We start from the raw sequence: 24,346 nt of genomic DNA, 5'->3' as shown, positions 1-24,346 counted from the left end.
TCACACACACCGCCACACTTCCCAGGATCCTGAACGTGTTACTTCTTTGTGTCTCCATGTCCCTATGGGTAAAACAAGGATACCAGTAGAGTCCCTCCCTAATAGGACGAGTGTGAAGATTTAAAAATTTAATATGTGTAAAGCACTTAGAAAAGCTCTCAGAAAACAGTAAGCACTCAATAAACCCGAGCTGTTATTATTACCAGCTTTCTAGTTGAATGCCTTTGGGCCTAAGTCCTTGAAATCCCTGAGCTTCTGTTTCCTTCTTTTTAAAAACATAATATTCCTGTCCTCATAACATTGCTATATGGTTGTAGAAGCAAATAAAAAGAAAAACGGCTTCATAAATTGCCAGTGCTATACCAATAGTAGTTAGAGAACTAAGTTCCACTGCATTTCAAAGAATCGAGAGCTCTTTTTCTTGTGTAGACTGTTATTTGCTAACTCCCTGGGTTGCCAAGGACTTGGTACGGCAATTTCATTTTACAAAATCAGCCACTCTCAGTTCATAATAAGTAATTAAAGGAATTTTCTCCAGAAATCTAGCACATTAATCAGCTGGATGCGCTGGATGCAGCAGATGACTGTCCAACCATTAAAGATGTCTCAACAATTTATTTAACCTTTAGCAAAAACACTTGTATACACGGGCCGACAAGATCAGACTTCAAAGATGTGACTGCCGCTTCTTAAAGCACGATGTTTGCAAAGTTTATCCTTTCTTTTTCTTCCTATTTTTTAAAATGCAGGAGAACATTTTTGATAAAACTTTTCTACAAGTTCATCTCCAGAGAGGGGAAGAAAGAAGGCTAATGCATGCTCATCGAAGAGGGCATCTGATGGTTTCCAAAGCCAAACTGGAGAATACAAATAGGTCTCTGGAAAATGGATAATTAGGGAGTATCTGAAAATATCCTCTCCATGCAGCACCTCTAATCCACTTTCAAACTGGCCCCAGATTATTGAAGAAGAGGTTCGTATCTTTATGGATGGGTCAAACCCTCCGTCCTCTTCCCCACCAGCACAACTATACCGACCTTCCTCCTTTCACTTTGGATAATTCTACTGATTGCCAACTGCCATTAGCAGACAATGAAAAGAGATAACGGGAAGGCAAGATCATGTGAGATAATCCATCTTTCCTCTTTCAGGAAGCTTAGGGAAAAAAAAAAAAAAAAAAAATAGCCCAAACTGATGGCTTGAGATTGTTGGAGTCAATACATGCATGATGACTAGTGAGAAGGAAGTCACAGTATAGAAGCTTTGTCGGACTGTAAAGAAACCTACCAGGTCACTCATTGTTCTACATACAGAATTAGAACCTGAACGCCAAATTCGTAAAGGAATCTGTCAGAAGTTGTGACCCAGCGGATTCTGGATCTGCTCGGTAGGTACTGGCATTCACGTAAAATCTTAAAAGACCATGGAGACAAGCAGGGTATGGAGCCCAGCCAGAGCAGGAGCAGTGGCGATCACCAGCCATAAAGAGTGAAGTCATAAACTACCACGAGATGAGAATGAGCTCACACTCACAGGAAGTTGATTTATGAGGTAGTGGCCCCGCCAGGCATTTCAGAAAGGATGGAGTTTTCAACAAATGACTGGTTCCAATACAGTGGTCCTTTATTTCACAGCTTACATAAAAGTCAATTCTGAGTAGGCTGTAGATCTACATGTGAAAATAAAACAATAAAGGTTCCAGAAAATGACATAAAATATCCCCATGATTTGGAGATAGGAAAAAAATTTTTTTTTTCAACAGAACACAAATGACATTAATCGCAAAGGAAAAGACTGACAAATTTGAGGGCATTAATATTAATATCTCCTATTCATCAAAAGGCACTATTATGAGAGCAAAAAGGCAAACCACAGAGTGGGCAAAGATATTTGTAACACACTTAACTATCAAAGGGCTCTTTTCCAAAGTACACAAAGAACTCTTTCAAGTCAAAAAAATGAAGTAAAATTCAATAAGAAATGGGCAAGTAATTCGATCAAGTTGTTCAAAAAGAAGGATCCGTATGGGTACTAAGTGTATGAAAAAATACAAAAATACTAACTAAAAGGGATACATGCACCCCAGTGTTTATGGTAGCGTTATTTGCAATAGCCAAATTATGGAAGCCGCCCATGTGTCCTTCAGCTGATCAGTGGGTGAAGATGTGGTATACAACTGTACAATGGAATATTACTTGGCCATTAAAAAAATGCAATCTTGCCATTTGCAACAACCTGCATGGATCTAGAGAGTATAATGTTTAATGGAATAAGTCAGAGAAAGACAAATACCAAATGATTCCATTCATATGCAGAATTTAAGGAACAAATGAGACAAGGGGAAAAAAGACAAATCAAGAAATAGCCTTTTAATTATAGAGAACTGATGGGCACCACAGGGGAAAAAAAATGGGGGAGAATGCAGGGAAACAGGTGTAGGGGATTAAGAACTGCACTTGCAGGACACGTGGGTGGCTCAGTTGTGGGTGGCTCAGTTGTTAAGCGTCTGCCTTTAGCTCAGGATTTCCTGAGATCAAGCCTGGCATCAGGCAGCCTGCTCAGCAGGAAGCCTGCTTCTCCCTCTCCCACTCCCCCTGCTTGTGTTCTCTCTCCTGCTGTCTCTCTGTGTCAAACATATAAATAATAATAAATCTTTACTTTAAAAAAAAAAAAAAAAAGAATCACACTTGTGATGGCTCCAGGCCATGTAAGGAAGTATTGAATGACGGTACTGGATGGACACCTGAAAATAATATAACACTGTACATTAACTAACTGGAATTAAAACTAAAACTTAGGGGAAAAAAGCTGTTGATTTCATTAGCCATTAGAGGGAAAACATCAATTAAGACAATGAGGAGGTACTTCTACTAACCCACCACAATGGAAAAATGCACATGTCTGAAAACAGCAAATGTTGACACACGGTGTAGAACAGTGGACAAACTTGTCTATTCACAACCTCCTCAAGTGCTTCCCAGGTGTAACCTCAACCTCCCCTCAGCACCAAACCCTCACTATAGGGAGGGCAGAGAGAGAGAGAGACCACAAACAGAAGCCGGCCATCCCAGATGAGTCGATGGGAGGTTTGAAAAAAGCAAAAGGAACGTACATATGAGGCTTGTCTTGTGTTGCAGCAAGACCAACGGATCGCCCACACTCAATCTTCAAAGTTGACATAGAGACCCTAACTGGGTTCAGTCATGTGTACCACGCAGGTGTTCTCCACACCAAGGCACTATTTCAAGGCTGTGTTCTTGGAGCAGCCTCTGGGACCAGGAGAGGCAAGGGGCACCCACATTGCCAGGGGCAGGGGGCAGTGATAAGGAGGCTCTCCTTATCAGCTAGGTCAAGGCTCATATGTCAACTGGTAGTGACGACTTCTCAATGACCTCCTGCAACAAAACCTGATACCTTCGTACTGGTGATGTAAAAACGTACAACTAGCCTCAAAATATCGATGGCAATGATGAGTACGTGAAAACCTCCTCACCCAGCAATGTTGTTCCCAAGGCATGTGTGTCTGTGTGAATACGTGCGTATCTAACAGAACCACACAGACGTGTATCAAAAGGTTTGTCCAGAGGCACCTGAATGGCTCAGTGGGTTAAGCTCTGCCTTCGGCTCAGGTCATGATCTCAGGGTCCTGAGATCAAATCCCGCATCGGGCTCTCTGCTCAGCGGGGAGCCTGCTTCCCCCTCTCTCTCTTTGCTTGCCTCTCTGCCTACTTGTGATCTCTCTGTCAAATAAATAAATAAAATCTTCAAAAAAAAAAAAAGTTTGTCCAAAACCCTTTTTGTTTCATAGCATCATTATTCAGGCCAAAAACTGGAAAGAACCTAAGTCCATTAACAATAAAATGGGGGGTGGATCCAGTGAAATTTCATAGGACGCCTCAAATAAATATGAGAACACCTTTGAACCTTTCAAACATGATGTGGGAGCAGGGAGGAGGGAGCCAAACTTGAAAGAATATGAACAATGGCATTCCACTTATTTGGAATTCAAAATCTGGCAAAATCAGTCTAAGGGAAGGCGACAGGATGGTCTCTGAGGTGCTGGCCGAAACTCCGGTGAGAGTCTAGAGTATTCTTTGAGCCATACATTTAGGATTTGTTTGCTTTTGTGCGTGTACATTATAAAGAAAAATGTTAGCTAGAAAGGAAAATCAGTGTGGCATTTCCTGAGCCCCAGTAGCTCTGCTTCTAGAACTTTCAGGAAAGGATCCCAAAGACCCCTCCCCTCCCCCCCCAAAAAAGTGAGGCATGACAGGCCACGCAGCATTGTTTACAATGACAAAAAAGAAATACTCAAGAAGAAAAGGCAAATTGCAGCAGATCTCATCAGTATAGCAAGGATACCATAAAAGGTCTTACAAAGATTCAATCATCTATGAAAACTACCATTAAAAGGAAAGACTGAAGATAGGCCAGATGGAAATAGGCCAAAATCTCTGCTGTATTTAAGTAGCCAAGTTTCATGTGACTTTTCTTTAAATGATGTGTTCTACTTAGACTAGAAAAAACGACATAAGGGTTTACACCAGAATGCTTTGATCTTTTCTCCATGGTGGGTGGGGGGGTGAGAAACTTTCTCCGTCTCACTGAATAACAAATGCAGAAAAGCCACTGGGCAAGAGAGGGGAGGTCATTTGGGTCAGTACCCGCAGACCTAACGGCGTATCCTTCTGTACCTACAGCCTTCACATCATAAGACAGACCATTTTATTCTTTCAAAGGTAGATGAATGAGAGGGAAAGATGCAAGCCCAGGAATTCTATGGAATATAGGACGGTGCATCTCTGGCTTCTGCCCCGGGGACTAAAGAGGAGGCCCCTTTCATGGAAGGCTCCGGAACCAAGGAGATGTAAGTCACATCAGTCTGTGATCTGCAGGCATGCTTGGGGAGCTGGTCTCGGTTATAGGAAAAGAGCAGCAAGCAAGCACGAGGCTCTGTGTACCCTGCTTTGTGGAATGAGGAAGAATACACAAATGATCACTACCTTCCGGCAGCTTAGAATCTCGTTTATTGGACAACACGCTGTGAGATAAAAAACAAATTTTAAAACATCAGCGAACTAAACATCTATTAAGGGATCACCATCCCTGTCCTTCTCTAAGCTCTCACCCGACCATCAAGGCTTCAGCCCTGGAATATGCATCCCTCAGGCGCCTTTGGCTCAGGAGGACTCTAGGTTTAGGCTCTTTCTAGCAGAATCCATTTGTCTTTGGCTCTGGGTGGTAACAGCCATAGATTTGGGCTGGGTCCCACTACACAGGGTCCCCCCCAGAGAAAGCAGCATGGGGCCGAGCCGTCCTGTAGTGACCCGGTGGGCCATGCTGGGACAGAGGAGCACAGAGGCCAGGGCAGACAGTCACGGTCTCCTGCAGTCCCTGATCTGGATTTGCTCCTCCAGTCCTTTTAACAATTGTAACTCAATGCCCTGTATTAAATCCTTCTCTGCTTGAAATACATAAATAGATTCCATTCCCTTGACTAACCCACGCCTAAGTCACAAAGCTGCAAAATCTCCTCTTCTGAGCCCCTTTGAAAATAGGCCACATTTTACTATACGTCAGTTTTTTGACACTACCCCTCGCTCCTTTGAGCTATTTTTGTAAGTTTTCTCTCTGCTAAATGCCAAGAATATGAAACACGGTGAACAGGAAAATTAAAGTTCTCATCTCCAACACTGGACAGAGATTCCTACGCTTTCAGATTACTGATGTTTATCCTTTAGGATAGGCATGACGTTCTAAGTACACATGCCAATGTTTAAGATAATTATATGATCACTGAAAAATTGGTCTGATTTGAAATTAACCTTATCAAAATGATGTGTGAATATGAGTGGATATATGCACACAGACTCACATACTATCTTACACCTTTTAAACTTTGTCCCCTTACCTAGATTCCCACATAAAAATCCAATTCGTGATCACTGAGATTACCTAAAACCATGTATAACTCATGAACAGTACAGAAATTAATGCAGTCCTCACACTTTCATGCATGACTCCATTAGCATGGGGGAGACCAAAAAACCATCCCTTATCAAAATCAACAGGAATTAGGTCAGACTTCTGGTTCTAAGTAAGATGACATAAGCATATTTCCTCCACCTCCTCCACTGAACAAAACTATAAAACCTGAACACATGACATAGAGAGCTATTTGAAAACTCGGAGAACTAAATAGGCAAATCAAAAAAGACCAGTGAAATCTGAAATACCGAGTGGCAGTGGGTTTACCATTTATTGTCCAGAAGAATCCTTCAGCATGAGCTTAATATAGCCAGAAACCTAGAAATGAGCATGGCACTCAACTAGGAGAAAGCGACAAGCCCTTTAACTCTGACTCATAGAAGGAAAAGGGGACTCCTATACTCCCGGGAGGAAGGAAACTCCCAGTTTTGTTCCATGTCTTCCCTTTCCAGCCAGTTTTCTGATGCCCTTGCCCCAAGCTAGCTTTGTAGCAGTGAGGTCAGAGAGCTGTAATGGGAGTCGGCAACAATGAAGACTCTGAGGGAGAGAGTCCTTCTATCCGATTGGTGAAGTGTGATCACAAGACACTGAGGCCCAAGCCCTAGTGCTTCTTTCCCTCTGTTCTTCTGAGGATTGGGCACTAAGAGGGAAGCATATAGCAGAACCTAGAGAACTGAGAAGGTAATCTCCCAAGAAACTGAAAGGGACAGGGAAAATGCAGAGAGACAGATGTAAGATCATCACCAAGCTTAAAATGTGGGCATCAGATGATAATTACATACCAAAGACTTTGAGAAATGAGCAGACAGACCGCTACACAGCCCACAGACTGACCGCTGGAAGGTACATGCAGAGAATAGAGCCAAAGAGCACTATAAAGACTTTGAAAAGTAAGCTAATATTGAAACATTTGCCCCGACTAAACATACGTTTGAACTTGTAGTCTCCATCTAACCAGGTCAAATGCCTGCTTTTAAAAATTAAAAAAAAAAAAAAAAAATCAACATTCTTCATAAGATTTAAACACAACCCAGAGTCTCATAATGTAATCTTCAAAATATTCAGGATAGATTCCAAAATTACTCAACATACCAAGAACCATAAGAATTTCAACTCGCACAGGAAAAGATAGTCAACAGACGCCAATGCCGACATGATACAGATGTTGAAATTATGTGACATAGACTTTAAGGCAGCTATTATATAAATGTTTCAATGACCAATCATGAACATTCGTGAAACAAATGTTAAAATAAAAGTTCTCAGCAAATAAATAGGGACTAGCAAGAAAAAAGCAAATGAAAACCCTAGACCTGAAAACGACAATCATACACAATTTTTTAAAATCCCTGAATGATCTCGAGCTAAATGAAGATAGGAGTTGAAAGTGTCAGTGGACTTTAAGCTTGATCAACAGAAGTCATCAAATCACAACAGAAAAAAATTCAGAAGTAAATGAACAGAGCTTCAAAGACATGTAACTCAATAATAGATGGTCTACAGACATGTAACTCAATAAAGGAGGTCTACATGCATACCACCCAAGTGCCTAAAGGACAGAGGAAAAAACGTGTGCGGGGTGCCTAGGTGGCTCAGTAGGTTAAACCTTGGACTTGGATTTTGGCTCAAGTCTCGATCTCAGGGTCATGAGATGAAGCCACATGTTGGTCTCCATGCTGGGCTAGAGCCTACTTTAAAGAAAAGTGCTAAAAATACATTTGAAAAAAAAACAGGAGTGGAAAATTTGCTAACTTCGGCAAAAGACATGAACCTACAGATTCAAGAATCTGAGCAAACCTCAAATAGAATAAACTCAAAGCAACCCATGCTAAGACAAACTGCTACGGACTAAAGATACTATATTTAAGGTGGTGAAAAATAATTCTAGAACAAGAGAGTGGTTATGGTTGCAAAAACTGGACCATAACTAATGCTACTGAACACTGCAAAATGGTTAAAATAGCAAATTTCATGCTATGTGTATTTGACCACAATTAAAAACAACAAAGAAATAATTTCAAAGTAGCCAAAGTAAAATGACACGTTACATAGGGAAATAACAATTAGAATGATTGTGGATATCTTGTAGAAACCATTGAAGCTACAAAGAAGGAAGTAGCATAAAATCTTTAACAAACTGTAATCTCGGGTTTTATATTCAGTAAAAACATCTGTAATAACAGCAGAACAAAGATGTTCTCAGATGAAGGGAAGCAGATAGCAGGCCTGCTCTAAAAAAATTCCCAAAAGAAGCATAGAAAGAAAGAAAATGATACTAGAAGGAAACATCAACAACAACAACAACAACAAAAACAAAAACAAAAAAAAAAGGAAGAAAAGAAATGGCAAATATCTGGATAAATATAATAGACTATTTTCCTCTTGAGCTCTTTAAAATGTGTTTGATGGTTGGAAGCAAAAAGTGCTTGATGGGATTTTCAATAGATGTAGATACCACATGACACAATGGCGTCAAGAAGGAACCATCAAGGAACCTATAGGAAAAGCGTTCTACAACCCAAATACACTGTTAAGATATAAAATATATGTGAAAAACTTAACTGCGTATGTTGTAATCCATGAAGCTACCACTAGAATATATAAAGAGATGTCAAAAATCACACTTAAGGATGCCTAGGTGGCTCTGTGGGTTAAGTTGCTGCCTTTAGCTCAGGTCATGATTTCAGGGTCCTGGGATCCAGCCCTGCATCGGGCTCTCTCTCTGCCTGCCTCTCTGCCTACTTGTGGTTTCTGTCTGTCAAATAAATAAATAAAATATTTTTTAAAAAATCACACTTAACACGGAATACTAAAAGGGCTCAAAGGTCGCAAAACATGACAGGAAAAGTAAACAAACAAACAAAAAATGGAATAGTGGACCTAAATCCAAATGTCAATTATGTTAAATATACATGGTCTAAACATAACAATAGAAAATCAGAGATAGTCAAATGAAAAATTTTTTGAAGTTTTATGTATTCAGTTAGAGAGAGGGAGAGGGACCACACACGTGAGTGGGGGGGCAGGGTAGAGGGAGAGCAAGAATCCTCAAGCCGACTCCATGCTGAGTGCAGAGCCAGAGAACATGGGGCTTGACCTCAGGACCCTGAAATCATCACAGGAGCCAAAACCAAGAGTCAGCCACTAAACCGACTGAGCCACTCAAAGTGAATTTTTAAAATGACTCAGCTATATGCTATCTATGAAAAATTCACTTTAAATATATTTATATGGGTAGGTTAGCAGTAAAAGGATGAAAAAACATATAATGCAAACAATTTTTTTAAAATTTTAAAAAGCAAACAATCCAGGCAAAAAAAACATGAACAGACATTTCACTGAAGATATGCTGATAGCAAGTACATACATGCAAAGATGTTCAACATCAGTAACTATCAGGGAAGTCCAAATTTAAAACCACAATGAGATATCACTACAAACCTATCAGAGTGATTAAGATAAAACAAAGTGACAACATCAAATTCCAGAAAGAATGTAGAGAAACAGGATCATTCATACACTGCTGTAGGCTGGGAATATAAAATGATACAACCACTCTGGAAATGCACAAAATAATGTGTAATTCTCCTAAGATTAACCATTTAAATATTACTCAGCAATAAGTAAGAACTATTGAGATCAAAGTTGGATGAGTCACTGGGGAATTATGCTGAGTGAAAAGAAAGCCAATCCCAGAAAGTTATGTGTCGTATGATTCCATGTACGTAATATTTCTGAAGTGACAATTCTGGAAATGGAGAACAGACTAGTGGTTGCTAGGGCTAAGAATTGGCAGGAAGGGGGAAGAGGGGCGAGTGCAGTTAGAGAAGGACAACAGAAGGATTCCTGTAGCAGTGGCATAAACACTGGGGTAAATATGGAAACCTACATATATGATACAATTGCATTTAACTGAATACACACACACCCAAGTTACATTTAAAACTAGGGAAAACTGAGTTAAGATCAGTGATTTGAATCAGTGTCCATTTCTTAACTGTGACATGGTATTATAGCCTGTAAAATGTTACTGTGAAGACAGATTAGATCAAGTGTTCACTCCTATGACCCAATGTGAATTGACAATTGTGGCAAATTAAAAATATTTATTTGAGAGAGAAAGAGAGCATGCACATGGTCAAGCCAGGAGAGGGGCAGAGGGAGAGAGAATCCTCAAGCAGACTCCCTGCTGAGTGCAGAGCTGGACTACAGTCTTGATTTCAGGACCTTGAAGATTATGACCTGAGCCAAAATCAAGTCGGCCACTTGATAGAATGAGCCACCCAGGTGCTACCAGATTGAAAATATTTTTTTAAAAGCGGGGGGGGGGGGGGGCGTGGAATGAATAGGGCTATATACAGAACTGAGAAAATTATCAGGGATAAAGACGGAGTACCGCATAATGATAAAACGTGTATATGCACCTAACAACAGAGCTAAAAACACGTAAAGCAAATCTGACAAAAATAAAAGGAAAAGTAGATACAGTAATTCCCCCTCCATCCATGGTTTTGCTCGTTAAGGTTTCAGTTATCCACAGTCAAGCACAGCCCAAAAGTAGATGATCCTCTTTCGAAGCTATAGTCAGGAGATCGATAGTAGTCTAACGCCACAATCATGGTGCCTGCGTGGCCCACCTCACTCTGTCTCATCACACAGACATTTTACCATCTCACATCACAGGAAGGGGGAGTAGAGTACACGAAGATCTTTTGAGAGCTGAGGTTCATATAACTTATTAGAGTACATTGTTATAATTGCTCTATTTTTATTATTAGTTATTATTGTTAATCTCTTACTGTGCCTAATTTGTAAATTAAACTTCATTATAGGTACATATCTTTACGGAAAAACATAGTGTAGATAGGGTCCGGTACTATCTGCGCTGGGAATCTCAGAACACATCTCCCACAGATGAGGAGGGACGACTGTAAACCTGCAATTACAGTTGGAGATGTCAAAGCCCACCCCCTCAGTAACACAGGTTGAACAGGTAGACAGAAAATCAATAATGATAGCAAAGAACTGAATTTATCAACCAACTGCATGTAGTCGACATACAGAGGACACTCTACCCCAAAGCAAGAAAATATACATTGAGAGTAAATGAAATATTCAACAAGACAGACCATAATGGGCCATAAAAATACTCTCAATTTTAAAAGATAATAATCATACAATGCCTACTCTCAGACTATAATGCAAATAAACCAGAAATCAGTACCACAAACATTTCCAAGTATCTAGAAATAAAAATTCAATAGATGCACTCTTAGTTTCATTTATAACATTTGAAAATTTTTAAATTGAACCTAAGTTCACTGTGCATTAAAATCAGAACAGAGAGGAGCCTAAGTGGCTCAGCTGATTAAGCATCTGACTGTTCACCTCAGGGTCATGAGTTCAAGCCCTGCGTTGGGCTCCACGCTGAGCCTAGGACCTACTTTGATCAACTAATTAACTAAATAATTAGTTAATATCAGGAGAGATTTAATTCTTTGGAATTAGTCATTTGGAAATCTCAAGGTAGACCTAGTCCACCCACTCTAATACGGCCAGTATCAGTGCAGAGCATGAAGAAAACCAATGGAGCTACTCTGAAATCTCAAGCTCACACCACGTAAGTACTACTTCCTAATGAGTTGTTTAAAAGTCACTAAAAGACTCTTAACTTTATTAACAGGATCCTTTTCACCTTAGTTTTCTATGAATCATCTTATAATATATATTATTAACAGCAATAATCATCTAAGAATTCAGGACTATAGAACAGAAATTGGAAGGCGTGGGTGGCTCAGTCGGTTAAGTGAGCCTCTGCCTTCAGCTCAGGTCATGATCCCAGGGTTCTGGGATCAAGTCCCACATCGGGCTCCCTGCTCAGCAGGAAGCTTGCTTCTCCCTCTGCCTGCTGCTCCCCCTGCTTGTGCTCTCTCTGACAAATAAATGAATAAAAGCTTTGAAAAATAAATAAAACATCACTAACTCACTGTTGGGAATCTGTATGCCTTGACCTGATCACTATCTGTCCAGCCTCCTTTTACTTTTAGATAAGATTAGAACTTTATGCTTGAAAGGATCTCCACTCCTGAAATGGGAACAACTTCTAGACACTTGCCATACTTAGGAGACTTTCTAATCTAGAGGAAATAAAGTTTGACTTCCTAAGGACATGGGTCAGGGTTGAGAAAATCCGTCAAGTATGTCAAACAAAGGAGGAGTTGGTGATGGCATATTTTTATATTGTAAGTGTGTACGGTGCCTGTAGCTCTGCATCATCTAATTTCAAAAAGTACACTCTCATGCCCAACAGATAGCAATGTAGCTATTTTAAAGGCAAAAGGAATAAATGCCAACAGATCACTGAGCATTAATAGATGTAAAATATGGCTTTTAGAGGCACCTGGGTGGCTCAGTGGGTTAAGCCGCTGCCTTCAGCTCAGGTCATGATCTCAGGGTCCTGGGATCGAGTCCCGCATCGGGCTCTCTGCTCAGTAGAAATCCTGCTTCCCCCTCTCTCCCTGCCTGCCTCTCTGCCTACTTGTGATCTCTCTCTGTCAAATAAATAATTTTTTTAACCTAAACATAAATAAATAAATAATATTAAAAATAAATAAATCGATAGATATGCCTTTTAACAATGATCCACATGAAAAGGAAAAGAAAAATGTTCAACATCAGAGTTTCCATTTTGGGATTCCCTTCACTCGGCAAATATTAATGGGCTGTCTATTGGGTGCCAGACATTACACAGTCATCACTCTTTAGAAATACCCAGTTCAGCAAGGAGAAGACAGACAAATAAACAATTACACTTTGATATGCTATTTGCTATAACAAAGGGACATTGACAGCAGCTGCAGAGAGAAGACATTGGGGCTAGGCTTTTGAGTAGGTAGTACAGTCTCTAGGAGGAAGACAAAGGAGGAGGAACCAAGAAAAGGACAGGTGCATTCATGGACAGACCAGGAAAGAGCATTATTCCTTAACAATGGTAGGAGCCAGGACACTTTAAACATAGGATTTGGAGGAGAAAGACAGGAAACAATGCAGAAAAACCAGTCTCGGAAAGGTCTTGTACTCTCCTGGAGGATTTGAAGCAGGGGAAAGACGTCATCAGAAACTTCGTTAAAAATGAAGCTCTGCAGAGAGCATCTGCTGCTAGCAAGAAATGATGAGAGAGAGAAACAAAAGCGGAGCCAGGGATGCTTAGGAGGTAAACCAGAAAAGACTTGGTGACTCAGTTGGCCATACAGAAGGAGGCGTCCACGGTGAATCCCAGCTTCTAGCTTGGACCCGCTCTAAAGACAGACGAGTAAGAAGAAATTGGGTGAAGACAATGGATTAGCTTCAAAAGTGTTCAACGCAACGTACCTTCTAGATAGCGAGATGGAGATTTACAGCAGTAGAGTGAGAACAGGAATGTGGATTTTAAGAGAGTAAGAGAGTCAAGGGGCTGGACACAACGAAGTCAGCGGTTAATGAGTTATTGAAGTCATTGGGGACAGACGGAATCACACCCAGAAAAATACATTCTTACAGTATTATAATAAGTGTTTCCTTGGCAGAAATACAGGAACTGAGAACTGCTTTAAAATTTCACTATACAGTTTTCTCTGTTTCAAAGTTTGTAAACCAATGTTCCAAAACGATCATAAAAGCCAATAATTATGCACTTTCCTTCCATCAGCAGTGAACTCCACTTTGAGGGGCGCCTGGTGGCTCAGTTGGTTAAGCACCTGCTTTGGGATCATGTCATGATACCAGGGTCCTGGGATTGAGCCCCATCTGGGGCTCCTTCTTCTTCTCCCTTTACCCCTTCCTCTGCTCGAGCTCTTTCTCTCTCAAATAAAATCTTTTTAAAAAAGAAGAAGTGGACTCCACTTCTAGCAGCCCAATTAGAAACTCCTGTGTCCTGTCCACTCCAGCCTGAGTAGGGTTCCAACAGCTGATGGAACAGAACCCAGAGTCAGCAGGCACTGTCTTCCTGAAGTTCTCATCAACACGGCAGCACATGACCACCCCTCTCTCACACAGAGCACTTACCTCTCTCCTATCCTTCCCACCACCGCCTAGCCCCTCCTGTCTTTTGGGGGAGGATATAGCTGTAAGCCACAAATAAGCTACGAACTCCACTTGGAGCCATTGGTATAGGATAAGATATGAGTAATGACTTCAGAAATTAAGATGGTGAGGAGAAATCCTATTGCTTTCGATATCTGTGAGAAAGCAGAAAAGAGTCAGAACGAGAAAAGTGTGGCCAGAATTATAAAATCCAGGCAAAACGAGGGTTTCCCTGCTTTGGATAGTCTTTGGGCATCTAAGTCCAACGACCTTATCTCTAAGTGTACCATGCTCCTGGCAGAAGAACTGAGGTGGAGGGGAGAGTACAGGAAGACTCCGCCAAATTTTAGGGGCTCAGGAGCCAATACTAGGGAAGAGGGCCACCAGGTAAGTCTCCAGTATCCAATCCCGTCAGAAATCCAGGAAAACCAATGTTCCTCAAGCATATGAAATTGGAAGAGCCTTCTTAGCAGAAATCTTTGATAGCCAAGTCTAGTAAAAAGAGACCAAGAAATATAAACAACCAAGACTCTTAAAGTACCAAATTCCCCAGGTTGACCTGAACTTGGTAACCTCCTCTGTGCCTTCAGTGAAATGCTCCAGCACTGTCCCACTGTCCTAACAAGACAGATGCACAGAGAGGAAAACCCCCAGAGACCTTCTGCTCACAGCTCCTAACAAAATGTTCTAAATAAAATACTTCCATATTCTGGAGGCCTCTCCTTATCAGTACTCACATCTCCAGAAACAGAAATATGAACCGCTGGTATCTGGTCAGGCCTGTCTTCCAGAAGTTGCTTTGGCTTTGGTGGGCTTTCCTGACTTGCCCTAAAGATTTCTCAGGCTGCTCTGTAATAAAGAGGGTTGAAATGCATATTGTGTCAACAGACACTTCCTGGAAAGGAAATGAACCGGAGGACACTACCTCACTCATCTGAAACAGCCAGACATACCTATAGGCGAGGCAGAGCAAGCCAAAAGTCTTTGTTTGGTGTTCTGAAAAGGAAAAACAGTTGAGGACAGATCTACCAAGAAAAAAGTGCCAGCGACACTCAAGATGTGGTCACACGAGCTGCCCGTTTAGGTCAACTCCAGCGCATTCATGAAGCTTAGGGCTGGAGACAAGCAGAACCCCAACCCACGGCATCCCCGCAAAAGCAATCCACGGACTTGCTAATAACCTCCAGAAATAACAACGTTCCCCTCTGGATAACAGTAATGTGTGTATTGAGTTCTGGCCCAGAATATACGTGGAGATATCTAGTCTCCAAAGTTCTGTCATTCCCAGGGTGCCATAAAACATCATTTGAATGCTCTCAAAATAAAGAGGTTTAATTTTTCCTTTTTTTTTTTTTTGTAATTATTGTTTATTTATTTATTTGACAGACAGAGGTCACAAACAGGCAGAAAGGCAGAGAGAGGGGGAAGCAGTCTCCCTGCTGAGCAGAGAGCCTGACGAGCGGCTCAGTCCCAGGACCCTGGAACCAGGACCCGAGCCAAAGGCAGAGGCCCCAACCCAGTGAGACGCCCAAGCACCTCAAGAAGTTTAATTTGTCTTAACCATTCCATGTCTATCATCACTGACCCCAGGGCTACCGGCTTAAAACGGACGTGCCCCTGCCTGAAATACGGGCAGCAATCAAGGCAAGAGAAATTGACAAGAAAAAGCAGAAAGGGGATTAGAGGACACGGAAGCGCTGGGCTTGGGCTCGGATGCTTACTCTCAGCCCATCCGTCTCACAACCCACTTCGTGTACAAAGCTTGATGTAAGATGTGGAGGGCAGCAGGCACCACCACCGCAAGGAGGACATGTCTGCCCTCCAGAAAGCCATGTATCTCCTTTCCTTGAAAAATTCTGCTGATGTATTTACTGTTTCTCGTCTATCCTCTTAAAACTATCACCACATAATAAGTATGAGCATCATTTCAATAAAAGCAGAGCCGGAGAGGGTCACGGCTGTTCATACTTCCTCAGGCCCTAGTGACAGAGGACAGAGCAGATTTATGGCCCTGGTCAAGTGTTTTTATCTTTCCATGGGAGAAAGATATTTAGGACTCACAAGAGTGAGATACTAGCAAGAATGCAGTCCCTCTAACTCGTTATCATTTGTAAATTCTCAGCCTGATTTGATAACAAATATCACTTTTTCTTCAGTGCCATTGGCAAAGGAAAGGAAAAAAGTCACTGTGATAACAAAGGTGTCATTATTTCTGGTAGCATTTTGCTGGGTTCTGTTAATAATCACACATGTAGTCAACTCATGGCCCTAGGTTCTCACATCACTAAATAAATACTGCCCGGTGGCAAATATTAGTATCCCCAACTTTGCATTCCAAAGGAGTCATGAAACCTATCAGAAAGGTCAGATCTCAGTAAATAAGGCCAAAGCAAAATTTAAAAAAAAAAAAAAAAAAGTCTCCTATTCACACTACTTCCTAGTTTCGATATCAATTCCTGCGTCTCTGTCTCTCAATGGCATTTCCAACAGACACAACAGTAGTCACTGTAATTCCATCATATCTGATATTATGCATTTGATTGTAGTAGTTTATAAAAACAGAGTCCTAGAAGCAATCCTGTAGCTTTCTTAAATTCTCAAGGACTCATACTACATTCCCTTTTTAGAACTTAGAGCCAACTGGTCATTCTGAATTCTTGCTGTGCATCAGAAGCAGCTCTGGAGAACCTTTCTAAAAAAAGACATATCCTAAGACCCTACTCTACACTGACAAAATCAGGATGCTGGTAGCCAGGGCCCACACTTGTAAATCTAAAACAAAAACAAAAACAAACAAACAAACAAACAAAACTCTTGAGTGATTATACTATATAGCCAGGGTCCTGAAATACTATACAACTTAAAGTGATAGGTCAATCACCAAACTCTAAAACCTCAAAGAAACCTGAGAAATGCAAAAATTAGCACATTCCTTTTACAGGGAGGAGCCAGATCTGTTGAGAAACTTGCCCAGGATCAGACAACTCATTAGAATTAGAATTGCCCCCAGAACTATAGTTCCCCCAAAACAAGAATGTTATATGCAGATGGAATCTCCCCTAAAAGATAAAATATGGACCCCAAAAGATACTGCTTTTGATTCCTTAAAATACAATTACTTTAAAAAAAAAAAAAAGCATAAAATTGGGTTTATCATTCTTTCTACTCCATTTTCTCCAAACACCTCCTGAATTTCTTTCACATGAAAAGTTTACCTGTTATAGCTTGTGGGTGAAAATTAACCAACATCTGCATAAAGACTGTAGGAAATATATAAGAATCCTATTAATAGGGATAAGCTACAAAGGAGAGCTGATTATTATAAATACTCAGTGAAGACTGGCTGACCCCTTTACCTACGGGGTAAGAAGTTCCTAATTGTCAAAATTATGGCTCACAACCATTGTTTATAGTTTTCATTCTAGCTGCTTTAATTATCAAAGACAAGACCCAGATTGCCCCACCCTCACCAAAGTCAAGTCACCTCCAGGAAGGTATTTACATACCCCAAACCAGTTAGGATAGATCATTTAATGATCAAATAATATATTTATTCTTAAAGAAAACTTTTAAATGCAATCCCAGTGGAAGGGAAGAAAAGGGAAGAAGGTGTGACATTTCCTGTGTTAAACTTCACAATAAATTTACACCCCGATTCAGCAAGTGCTTTCTCAGTGGCTTCCCAGTAGCTGAGATAATTATACAACTGCCTTCTTGATGTATGAGTCCCCATTGAGAGAAGTCAGCTGAATCCCAAGGACAGCATTCCAGGGCGTTGAAAAGAATTCTTTTAATACGCACCCACTGTGTGGCTTGGTGCAGGCAAGATATCCCCCTGCCCCGGTGAAGGAGACAGGAGAGTGGATGGAGCATAGGTCACTTTGTTGACAGGGATGCAGGCAGGTAAGTGAAAAGTGCTGATGTTCAAGTACTTATCAGACACCAAGAACTGATCTCATCTTACAAATTACCTCCAGGAAATTATAAATGCTAAAGGATGAAAAAGCCTCATCTAATATGTTTACGCTCTCATAGAGCCTACGATAATGCCTCAAATGCGATGGAGAATGAGTAGACAGCTGATGAGTTGAATGAAAAAGAAAGTCCAGAACTTCAGTCCCAAAGGGCGTGAGGGTGCCCCACAACGAACAGCGTTCCACACAATAATGCTAAAGTCTCGTTTTGTCCTTACTCTTCCATTGGAATCTCTGGTGAAGGCCAGGATTCTAGTCCCTGGCGGGGGCACAATTTATATGTAAATAAATGAAGAGTAAGCCATCTTCAAGGACTCTAACAAGTTTATATATATTTAACCTTAGGTGGCGCCTGGGTGGCTCAGTGGGTAAACCGCTGCCTTCGGCTCAGGTCATGATCTCAGAGTCCTGGGATCGAGCCCCGCATCGGGCTCTCTGCTCAGCAGGGAGCCTGCTTCCTCCTCTCTCTCTGCCTGCCTCTCTGCCTGCTTGTGATCTCTGTCTGTCAAATAAATAAATAAAATCTTAAAAAAAAAAAAAAAAAAAAACCTTATTTCCTGTTTCTTCGTATTGAAGTGTCAGCTCTATAAAGGCAGGACGTCGTGTCTGCACACAGACATAACAAACGTGACTAAGTGAATGCTTAGGAGAAAGGAGGTAACCAATATACCCGTATTGACTATGTGTTGCCAAACAAATAAATACCGAGGTAACAACACAGCGGGCTTGGCCCTGGAGAGACAGGAACCAGAGGCATCATCACACCTGGTTCCTCTCCCTCTCCTCGTCGTGTAATGTGATTTGAGCTGAACTGAAAGCTGAAACGTTCCTGTTAGAAGTCTTCTCCACTTAGGTAATATTAACACTGTAGAAATGCAAAACGAGGGGCACCTGGGTGGCTCAGTGGGTTAGGCCATTGCCTTCGGCTCAGGTCATGATCTCGGGGTCCTGGGATCGAGTCCCGCATCAGGCTCTCTGCTCAGCGGGGAGCCTGCTTCCCTCTCTCTCTGCCTGCCTCTCTGCCTACTTGTGATCTCTGTCAAATAAATAAATAAAATTAAAAAAAAATGCAAAACGATATGTGTTTTGCAATAAACACTCATACCAATCCCGTATGCATCCTAGCTCCAGGCCAGAAGAATCCATGGCCAAAAGCACACAGCCAGCGGGAGCCCCAAACCCCCTTCTGTATTATCTTTTAGGCAACAGGACCCGAACGTTCCCTGTCCAAACAGCCCAAGCTCCCTTACTTCGGGACTGGGCAGAATTTGCCCCTGGATACTCGCCCAGGCTTTGACGGAAAACCCCGAGCCCCATGAGGCACGGTGGGGACAGGCAGACTCAGCTGATTTTCAACATCAGGTCCGTGCTTCTACTCATGGCACCTGGCCAGGCGAAGCCTTCTCAAGAATTTGGAAACTCAAAATTCAAACCTGGCCTTTAAGGTGGTCATGAAGGTGTATTTCTCAGAGTAGAAAAACTGCTAAACATAATGACAGTTAGGGTTTGTTTTGTTTATTTGTTTTTGTTTGGTTGGTTTGGTTTTTTACTTTGATTTGTAACTTCCAAATATTTAGATATATAGCCTGTGCCCTGCATTCGCATTCCGGCTCTGGGCACCTCAAAGAAAGCAGGCTCGGGGCAGGTGGCCGACGGGGGGGTACCGGGCCAGTAGCTGGAAGAACCAGAACTCAAACCCAGTTCTCTGCAACCTTAGTGTCCCTTCCCAGAGCCACCCCACTCCCCTCGACTCTACTGCTTCCAAAGGACCCGCGCATGCTCTCGTAAGTGTCGTGATTATGTCAACCATGAAGAGTTGAGGCCACCGGTCCAGGAACCCACAGGCCCCCGGATGCTCCGGCATCCTGCACTTCCTGGTGGCCAACACCACGGGAGCCAGACGCAGGCAACTCTGCGTCCAAATGTTTGCTCTGCGTGTGCATGCTTGTCGCTCCCTGCCGCGCGGAGAGCACTTCTGCTAGAGGTAAGCAAGCAGTGACACGGGCCTCACAAGAAGCAGCCTGAGGGTTCCGAACGCACATCTTTTTACAACTCCAAGCCCAGAAGTGCATTAGTGTTCTTGCAAAACAGGCTGGGCGGCAGTTTAGAAAGCCCACATATAATACCTTCATAAGACCTGTACTTAAAGATCCTTTCATCCAAGAAATTCAAAGTACTTTACGAGCTCAGAGCCATTCAGCCAAACACTCCAGGGAGGAATGCAGGTGGCTGGGGTTATGCTTGTTGACAAAGAAACTGAGGCAGGCTGACAGCCCTAAGTACTGTGCCTTAAAAACAGTCCGTGCTTTTGGAAAATGAAGGTCTCTAAACATCCACAAAAGCACTGGAGAGGGGGGACTTGCACTATTTTTGTAGAAATTAAATCGAATGTAACAGAAGTAAATACAGTGTCACAGAAATCTTGCCTTGTTGTACTTCATTCAACCAAAAGGCCAAAAATGTATGCTCCTTCCGCGGCAAATAGCTATCGTTAAATTTGAGATCCTAGTGCTGTTCAAAATGCAAATTCCACAATCCCAAATTTTAAGACAGAAATCCCCCCCCCCACCCACACACACACATACCAAAATAAAATTAGGCTTTTACACCTTTGGCCAAAAAGCACTTAGCCAAGGTGATTAGCGTGTTCCCTCTAGTCTAGATAGAATCAATTTCAAACCAAAGAGATTAGTTTCATTTGCTTTTTTAGTGGGAGTTAAATGGCCCCAGGGAAGTATGTGTGAGCGGGTTGGAGGAAGCGCTCTTACACATAAGGAAGGTTGGGCATTCAGGAAGAATAAAACTTATAAAGAAGCCGTTGCCATTACCGTCATATAATCCAAATAAACTCTGTGTTGAAAACATGTGTCTCAAACGTCTACTCTTAAAAATCCAACACCTAGTGAGTGCTTGCTGTATGCTAACCACTATTCTGGGTGTTCAGAAGTAAACTATTTTACAGATGAGGAAACTAGCTCAGAAAAAAAAAAAAAAGTTGATCCACGCAGTCTCAAAGAGTTTACAGTGACCCTGGAGAAATAATCCCTTGTTCAGTCAGTAAGCTGAAGTGCCCAGGATGGGAAATATGCAAATATGTATCAGCGTCTCCTGGGCAGCTGCCCGTCGAACGGAAGACCTGGCAGGTCAAGCGGGTTTCCAACGGGCACCTAGGAGATGTGGGATCAAGGCAGTGGAGGCAGAACAGAGGGGCTGGGGCAGGGGAAAAGGGTTTGCAGAGAGGTGGTCCCTTCCAACAGGGAAACTGGGGGTGGGGGTGGGGGAAGCAACTTTAGACTGGAGGACATTGATTATGCCAGTGCACCAAGACATTCAAGAAACAAACTCAGAGTCACCTGGTTGTCTGGCATGGCTACAGAGAATGAGGGTACATGAGACGAGTTGGTCAAACGTAACCTGGGGCTGGAAAGGTATGGAGAAACAGGCATTAGATATTAGACGTACACAACTGCAAAAGTAATCAACGCCTCTGCAAGATAAGGTTCCTTGGGGTGGGGGCGCTCCCCTGATTCTAGCACAGGTGGTTTCTGTCTCCTGTTGTTTCAAGAACGGACTGGTATTCCTCCTTTGTCATTACAGCTAGCACTTCAATAACATGAGCACTTAACTTAGAATAAGTTATTTCAGACGAACCCAAAAAGGCAACTTCTAGTACGGTCACTGTATTCTAATAGGACTGAGGCATCGTGGGGGGCCAGAATAAACACCTGCTAAATCGGAGTTTCTGGGCTTCGTGTCCTCAAACACGGCCCAAACTGAAGTACAGAATGATTTCGAAGGATTTCCGTTCTAATTAGCAGCGCTCCCTCCTCTCGTCCTGGGCACCCGCGTCATGCAGGGGTCGTGGACTCCCCAGGAGATGACAGAGAAGCTGGTGAACACCGTCTCCCCATCCATCACATGGTATCTGCCGCCTTCCTCCTCTGCTCAGTCCCAAGCAGGGTTCTCCGCCATCAAGAACCAATGTCAGGGGCGCCTGGGTGGCTCAGTGGGTTAAGCCGCTGCCTTCGGCTCAGGTCATGATCTCAGGGTCCTGGGATCGAGTCCCGCATCGGGCTCTCTGCTCGGCAGGGAGCCTGCTTCCTTCTCTCTCTCTCTCTGCCTGCCTCTCAGTGTACTTGTAATTTCTCTCTGTCAAATAAATAAAATCTTTAAAAAAAAAAAAAAAGAACCAATGTCAGGGCCCCCAGGGTGGCTCCGTTGGTGGAGCGTCCGACTCTTGATTTCAGCTCCAGTCGTGATCTCAGGGTCATGATATCGAGCCCCACGTCCTGCTCAGCATGGAGTCTGCTTGAGATCCTCTCCCTCGGCCCCCCTCCCCACTAGCACATTTTCTCTCTCTCAAAAAACAACATAAAAAGAAAAACTAAAAAACAGAAAGCAAAAAACAGAAAACAAAAACCAATGTCAAAGGTGCTAATGCCCAATGTACTAGTTTAGCGGCTGAAATACCAACAACATTACCTCCACCCGCTGTCCACAACACCTACTCTTATTCTGCCAAACCCAATCTGTGACAGAGTTACTGGTGTCACCTCACATATGCAATGTGGCACACAGATACTGGTCAGTGGGCTCTCCTCACTTTCTGGTTTCACTTTAAACACTGTCCAATCTCCCTAGGTTTCCACCATGATTCCAGGAGGGGTCAACTGTAGACTAACCCAAAGGACCGCCAGCATGCTCCCCTTGAAACCTTCCTCCCCTCCAGTAACACATTCTGAAGTTGGGTTCACATACACAGTCCTCCATCGGTTTACAACCTCCTTTGAACAAACGTAGGAGATGGGAAGATTTCACAATTCAGGCTCTGAGATTGGTAAAACACTTAGAATGGCTCATGGCCCATCGTAAGCACTCATTAACCATTACTCGTTCCCATAAGCATTATTCTTAGAGGCATACACTTAATATACAGTTACCGCTTGGACTGTCTAAGGCACCAGCAATGGTGATCTATCCTTCCAATATTTCTTGTCCAAGTCAACTAGGTCTTCCCATAGAACAAGGTCTTTCCCACAGGTTCCTCAAACAATGACAAAAATAGACTCCTGGAAACCAAAACACCAGGCCTCCAGACTTGCCCAGACAAGACTGAATTTAAGAATATGAGTAAGCACAGATCAGGCCAAGGCCATACCACTGGTCGCAACTAAAAGTCGGCTTTCCCACATGCATTTAAAACTATCCACTGATAAAGAAAAGACACACATATCCTTGCGTGGGCTTCGGAATAATAGTATAGACTGTACACCTGACCCAAGAGCTCCCTCCTACCGACCTGATAAACAGACGGCCCAAAGAGCAGCATGGCAACACGCCTTGCATTTTGGTTGACATGGTGACCCAAACCCAGCGAAGAGGAGACCGTGTGACCTCACCCCAGGATGGAAGCCAGAGGTTTCACTTGAGATTTCTGCCTTCAATCAGGTCTGGAAAGCGTTTTCACTTGCTTTATCTTTCGGAAAAGTGGATGGTAGCAGGGACCCAAGGAGGCGAGAAGGTCGAACCACAAACTGTCCAGATTCCATTACCCTAAATTCCTTGATGAATAAATTCCCTTGTTCCAGTTTCAATAGAGGGTAAATGACAACTAAAACTATCTGATCCTCATTGAGGTTTAAATCTCCTCTTCTCTTCCTGTATCAGGGGAAGAGAATTCATGGCTTCCTCCCCAAAGGGTTTCCTTTCAGTACAACCTCAAGCAAACCCTGCTTGCTTCCTTCTTCTTCTACCTTTATACCCTATTCCTGCCACTCCTCAGTCTGTCCACCGCAGCCGGCTAACCGTGACGGAGGCCAGCATCCTAGCACCTGCCTTCCTCCCAGAGCGCCTCAGTGGGAAAGGCACGATCACACTCCTTTTTAGACATCGTCCTGACTGTTACTGGTCGACGATCTCAGGCCGGTTTCTTCAGCTCTCTGGGCCTCCACTTCTGCCATCGGTGAAATGGATTCTATCTCTGCAGCCCCAACGGCCACCAAAATGCTCCCAAGTCAGGAGCCCACAGGGTGTCGCATGGCGCACAGACACAAAGAATGATTGGAGACCAAGCCCCAGTCTTACCATATGGGTGAAAGAGCTCTGTCCTTGGAGGTGGGGGTCACCTAGGGAAAAAATTAAGAAAACTGAATATAGGGGAGGGAAAAAAGCAAAGCAAAGAAACACTTCATATCTTATCCCCCAAGTGGAATTCAACAGCGTGAGGGCCCACAGCACAATGGACAGTAGCTGCAAGGCTCCCGGGGGTACACCTGAACCCCTCCCTCCCCACCCGCGCAGAGTATTTTTGTATCTGATGTAAC

General features: G+C 42.7%; 1 protein-coding gene across 5 annotated transcripts in view; it reads right to left on the bottom strand.

The window, feature by feature from the left end:
• LOC309865112 (uncharacterized protein) overlaps positions 1 to 24,346 on the bottom strand; it is a 335,985-nt gene that overhangs the window by 122,141 nt on the left and 189,498 nt on the right. For 2 of the 5 annotated variants that reach the window (XM_082731332.1, XM_082731330.1), the window contains one exon: positions 24,108 to 24,148. The exons of the other annotated variants lie outside the window; for them this stretch is intronic. In XM_082731332.1, the coding sequence (XP_082587458.1) occupies positions 24,108 to 24,148 (41 nt within the window). The remainder of the gene's footprint in view (positions 1 to 24,107; positions 24,149 to 24,346) is intronic. 5 annotated transcript variants of the gene reach the window in all.

This window comes from Mustela nivalis, assembly GCF_964662115.1.
Source record: "Mustela nivalis genome assembly, chromosome: 5".
Taxonomy (NCBI): Eukaryota; Metazoa; Chordata; class Mammalia; order Carnivora; family Mustelidae; genus Mustela; species Mustela nivalis.
Note: the sequence above shows the minus strand (reverse complement) of the source record. Positions and strands in the feature narration are given on the sequence as shown.